This window comes from Eufriesea mexicana, unplaced genomic scaffold (genome assembly GCF_001483705.2).
Source record: "Eufriesea mexicana isolate 0111107269 unplaced genomic scaffold, ASM148370v2 scaffold5385, whole genome shotgun sequence".
Taxonomy (NCBI): Eukaryota; Metazoa; Arthropoda; class Insecta; order Hymenoptera; family Apidae; genus Eufriesea; species Eufriesea mexicana.
In genome coordinates, this window is record NW_016913312.1 from 33,883 (window position 1) to 39,335 (window position 5,453).

At 30.6% G+C, this 5,453-nt stretch overlaps 3 protein-coding genes across 3 annotated transcripts in view; 1 reads left to right on the plus strand and 2 right to left on the minus strand.

Moving 5' to 3' along the window:
* Positions 1-253: 253 nt before the first annotated feature.
* Positions 254-2,111, minus strand: LOC108551991 (cytochrome c oxidase assembly protein COX15 homolog). The gene is made up of 6 exons (XM_017906356.1): positions 2,089-2,111; positions 1,867-2,011; positions 1,662-1,788; positions 1,270-1,402; positions 574-1,198; positions 254-508 (listed from the first exon to the last, which is right to left on the minus strand). Exons 2-6 carry the CDS (start codon positions 2,008-2,010, stop codon positions 254-256), a joined length of 1,284 nt encoding a protein of 427 aa, XP_017761845.1. The 5' UTR covers position 2,011; positions 2,089-2,111.
* A 594-nt stretch (positions 2,112-2,705) lies between these two features.
* LOC108552000 (xaa-Pro aminopeptidase 1) lies at positions 2,706-5,145 on the plus strand. The gene is made up of 6 exons (XM_017906367.1): positions 2,706-2,802; positions 2,908-4,066; positions 4,141-4,467; positions 4,536-4,666; positions 4,744-4,919; positions 4,989-5,145. Exons 1-6 carry the CDS (start codon positions 2,745-2,747, stop codon positions 5,109-5,111), a joined length of 1,974 nt encoding a protein of 657 aa, XP_017761856.1. The 5' UTR covers positions 2,706-2,744; the 3' UTR covers positions 5,112-5,145.
* Positions 5,146-5,293: 148 nt separating this feature from the next.
* LOC108552001 (PRADC1-like protein) overlaps positions 5,294-5,453 on the minus strand; it is a 1,073-nt gene continuing 913 nt past the window's right edge. The window contains 1 exon segment of the mRNA XM_017906368.1: positions 5,294-5,453. This exon segment is cut by the window's right edge and continues 3 nt beyond it. Coding sequence (XP_017761857.1) covers positions 5,310-5,453 — 144 coding nt within the window. The 3' untranslated portion in view covers positions 5,294-5,309.

Below are 5,453 nucleotides of genomic sequence, written 5' to 3' on the forward strand. Positions count from 1 at the left end.
TTTTTTTTTTTTTCTTTTTTTTTTAACATGAAATTAAAACTACATTTGCACAGTAATATGAAACTACTTAAAAGTTTATAATAAGATACCTTACTTTATAACAAAAATATGTAAATTAATTTCCATGAATATTGATTATTATAACTTAATGCATTGTCAAATAAAGGCATAATGTTGTGAAACCACTGCAGCAATTTTTTCCATCAATCTCCAAGCCATATGAAATAATAAAATGTTTTAGAATAGTATAAATTTATTTCAATACATATTTTAAATATTTTAATTCGTGACACAACCATATCATTGTACTCAAAACAATAAGACTGCCAGACTGATGAGATGCGGCTAGTGATAAAGGTACATGATGTACTAACGTTGAAATTCCTAATAATACTTGTAAATAGCCAGCACCAAGCACTGCTAATATAGCCTTTTTTGCATTACCAGGAAGTTTATATTTGCGAGATGCAAACGCAATATAAGTTATTAATGACAAAGTTGTGATGCCCTGTAATAAATAATTATAGTTCGTAACAGTATTGATTTAATTTGATTGTCATTCTTAATACATACCAGAATTCTATGATCAAATTGTACAGTAGTTGGGTTTTCAGTAAAATTTTTCCATGTAGGTGATACCGTAAATATATCATCCGGTATCCATTTATTCGCCATTTTCGGGAATGTATTATAAATAAGACCTGCATCCATGCCTGCTACGAAAGCTCCGGATAAAGCAGTAAAAAAGACTAGTCCTTTTGTCGAGTGAACTAATATTCTGAACCTTTTCAGCTTAGATTTTAGATTATCGATATTAACATTCGTATTAGTAAGATCTAATTTTTTAGCAGGAACTAAGTGATCTAGAGCGTTATACAAAAATCCCGTATATAAAATAAATGCCATTCCTAAATGTGCGGCTAACCGATATTGTGAAACACGGGGCACATCTGATGGTTCCACGAAACGATCTTCCAAACCAGATTTAACCATATACCAACCCATAAGTCCTTGTAAGCCAATTAATGAACCCAAAACGGCTACTCTTACTTTCATGCCTGGTTTTAGCATACCTTTTACCCAAAAGTAAGTTGCTGGAACTATGAATACAGCACCTATTAAACGACCCCACGTTCTGTGCAAATATTCCATCCACCAAATACGTTTAAATTCTTCCAATGTCATATTTTGATTATTGCTGCAAATAAAATTGTATGACAATTATAATTTGATAAATTATAAAATTACTTTATATCATATAATTCTTACATTTGATATTCAGGAAATTGCTTATAATGTTCAAATTCCATATGCCATTGATTTTCAGTAGTAGGCATTTTTTCACCAAGCAATTTCCAAGTAACCATAGATAAACCAGATTCTGTAAGTCTTGTTATACCTCCTAATTACATAGGAGAGGATAAGTAAGTATAGATATTTCTTTCATATATTCTTTATTTGTATATTATATTCCATAAAAGTTCATCTATGTATATTAGCTTATATATAAGCATACTAAACATATATATTAATTGTAACATTAAATATCATACTTGCAAAAATATTTGTCTATTATTAAAATTATTTTCCATAAGTTTGATCTACAACTGTTTTTATGATATAACAAGCACTATAATAAAAGAAGCAATAAAAAACTATACCAAGAGTAACAGCTACAAAAACCATCCCACTACAGGTTAATAACCAATGGCCCACAATTTTATCTGACTTCTGAGTTGATTTCGATGCAAAACCTTTTGCGATCATGCAATGAACTCCGAATAAATCCTATGAAAATATTGCATAAAATTGTTTAAAATTGTATTAGTATCTTGTGTGTTGAATTTTATAATTGATAAACAATACCTTATACGAAAGAAAATTCCTTCTTAATGTATGAGTTACATTTGTAGCGATTGATTTTGGAGTAGAGGTATATAAATTTTTGACTGGTAGATATCTCAGGTTTTTTGTTAATATTGGGCTACAATATTTTGTTAAATTCAACATGCTAGAAAAAGATTAAGTAAATGTATAATAAATTGTAACAATAACTTGTATATACGTATGTCACATGTATATACTTACATTGCAATGTTATATTTTTTACTTTATGTTTTAAACTTCACTTAAATGATATGATCCAATTTTTATAAGACAACAACGCTTTTTCTTCATCTAACATAAGCAAGCAGTCGTATGTTTTTCATATATTTTCGAACTTAATATTTTAATTAATACAATAAATTCCAATAAGTATTAGTGAAGTTATAAGAGGCGAAGAAAAAAATTATTTCGAGTTTTAATCTTCAAATTGTATATTAATAAGTGAAAAAGTTTTACTCTGTAGCATAGTAACATGTAACATATATCAAATAAGGTATTGCTACGATAATAATAAAGTGCAAAATTATTTTAACAGAATGCAGTTTTGATTTAAATCGCAAGAATAATGAGAGCTAGAATTATTCTGAAAGCAACAATTAAGGAATACGGATTATAGCAGCAGTGATTTACATATATGTAGTTGTCTCTCGTTTACCGATTACTAAAAGAGAACACGTTATTTCTAACCTCGCATAGATTTATAATTGACATCTGAAACGTCATATTTTTAAATTTGAAACATTAATATATAATATTAAATTTATGATTGATATTCTCAATACGTAAGAAATTTAATTATTTGCTATTTTCATAAAATGTTTGATAAGATTATCTTGTTGCGATAAGAGAGACAATATATGTTAGGTCGAAATACACAGGATAAATTGATATTTACCGTGCGCACTACATATATTTGTGAGTATATTAAATTCAAGTTTTATTGCTAATTGTGTCGTACGAAGTTAATCAGCTTAAGAGATTCATATTTATATCAAATTAAATAAGATTATTTTGTTTTAGTACTTCATATATTAATAAAACTTTGTCATAATATAAGCATTAATATGGCACAGAGAAGTAGTATCATTAAATTAGCAAAAATTCGAGAATTAATGGCAGCCGTACAAATAGGTGGTCTTAAAGGAAAAGGTATTCAGGCTTTGATTGTCAACTCAGATGATGCTCATCAATCAGAATATTTAAGAAAGCATGATATGAGGATTAGTTTCATAAGTGGATTCACTGGTTCTTTTGGCACTGTAATTATTACACCAAACAAAGCTGTGCTTTGGACAGATGGAAGATATTATATGCAAGCTTTAGCAGAATTTGAGCCATCAGAGGTATGGACTTTAATGAAGGAAGGTTTATTGGATACTCCAACTAGAGCTGCATGGTTGATTTCAAACTTACCTCCTCAGTCTACCGTTGGTGCAGATTCTAATTTAATGAGTTACACAGAATGGGCAGTTTTACATACCAGTTTAACAGCTGCTGGTCACTGTTTGATGCCTCTTGAGGAAAATCTAATCGATAAAGTTTGGGGTGATGAACAACCTGTTCCTACAGCTAATGTTATTTTACCTCAACCACTGCAATTTTCTGGATGCAGTGCAGGAAAAAAAGTGAAATTATGTAGAGAAGTAATGAACAAAAATAAAACAAAAGCACTTGTAATCACAGCTTTAGATGAAGTAGCATATATTTTAAATTTAAGAGGATCCGATATACCCTATAATCCTGTTTTCTTTGCATACGTCATTCTTACATTGGACAATGTCCATTTGTTCATTAACAAAAATAAACTCAGTGAGGAGGCTCAGCAACAGTTAGTCAGTGAAGAAGTGAATGCAGTTTATCATCCATATGAAGATATACATAATTTTTTAAAAAATATCGCAAATTCGTGTATAAATGATGACAAAATATGGATAAGTAATAGTTCTAGTTATGCTTTACACGCCGATTGTGGAGAAGCAAAGAAACATACTAAAATTACCCCTGTAAGCATCATGAAAGTAATAAAAAATAATGTTGAAATTCGAGGAATGATAGCGGCACATGTACGCGATTCAGTCGCGCTTGTGAAATATTTCGCTTGGTTGGAAGATCAAATTAAAAATAAGAAGGAAACTATCACAGAGATATCTGGAGCAACTCAACTTGAAAAATTTAGGCAGTAAGGGTATTTGCATGCAGCATTATAAAATTTGGATGTAACGAAAATTAGTTATAACATGTATTATTCAAAAGGGAGCAGGAACATTTCATTGGGCTCAGTTTTCCTACGATATCTTCAGTTGGGCCACATGGAGCAATAATCCATTATCTACCAACACCAACGACAAATGTACCAATTACAGATAAAGAAATTTATCTTTGCGATTCTGGTGCACAATATCAAGATGGTACTACAGATGTTACAAGGACATTGCACTTTGGCAATGCAACAAGTTTCGAGCGTGAGTGTTTCACGAGAGTATTTAAAGGACAGTGCCGTCTTTCATCGACTGTCTTCCCTTTAATGATTCAAGGAAATTATCTCGATACACTTGCTCGGGAAAATTTATGGAGTGTCGGGTAAATGTATTTATTTTGCTTATAAAATGGAAAATATTATTTATTTATATTTAAATGTATAATTACAGTCTTGATTATCTTCATGGTACGGGACACGGAGTAGGTTCGTATTTAAATGTTCACGAAGGACCAATCGGAATTTCCTGGAAACCATACCCTGACGATCCAGGTTTACAACCTGGCATGTTTCTTTCAAATGGTATGAAGCAAAAGACTTCCCTCGTCATTATATACATTATACTCTAACAGTGTCGATATAACGAATAAAATTATTAGAACCAGGATACTACGAAGACAAGAAATTTGGCATTAGATTGGAAAATGTAGAATTAATAGTGAAAGCAAACACACCATACAATCACAAGAATCGGGGCTTTCTTACTTTTGAAACTGTTACACTAGTACCCATACAAACTAATCTACTCGATGTTTCCTTATTAACAGATAATGAGGTATAGATTCGATCTGTTCTTCATATATCGATCGTTGGCTCATAATAATCGATTGTAAATTTTTTTCAGATTCAATATTTAAATAATTATCATACAAAATGTGTGAATACTTTAAAACCTCTATTACAAGGGCCAGAAAATGCTCAAGCACTCGAATGGTTAGAGAGAGAAACTCGACCGCTCGTAAAGTAATTGCTAATTTGTAAAAACAAATTTTATGAAAGTACATTTCCTATCTTTTACAAATATAATGCGTAATAAATTGTGTATATAATTATTTCGATTTAAAATAATCCCATATTCTTTAGTAATAACGTCGGAACTTAAAATTTGTATAAATCAAAACGTTTGCTTCACTGTATAAAAATGAATGAAAAGTTCTATCGACAATCACCAAAGTAACCGAGGTGGTTGATGCAATTTATCCAAAGAAGTTAAATTAACTGGAATATTGATTAAAGCAAATGGTTGATTTAACCGTTTGAGAGTTTGCCGAATCATTTTGCCGTTCTTACCGAGCAAAAATCCAGCAGG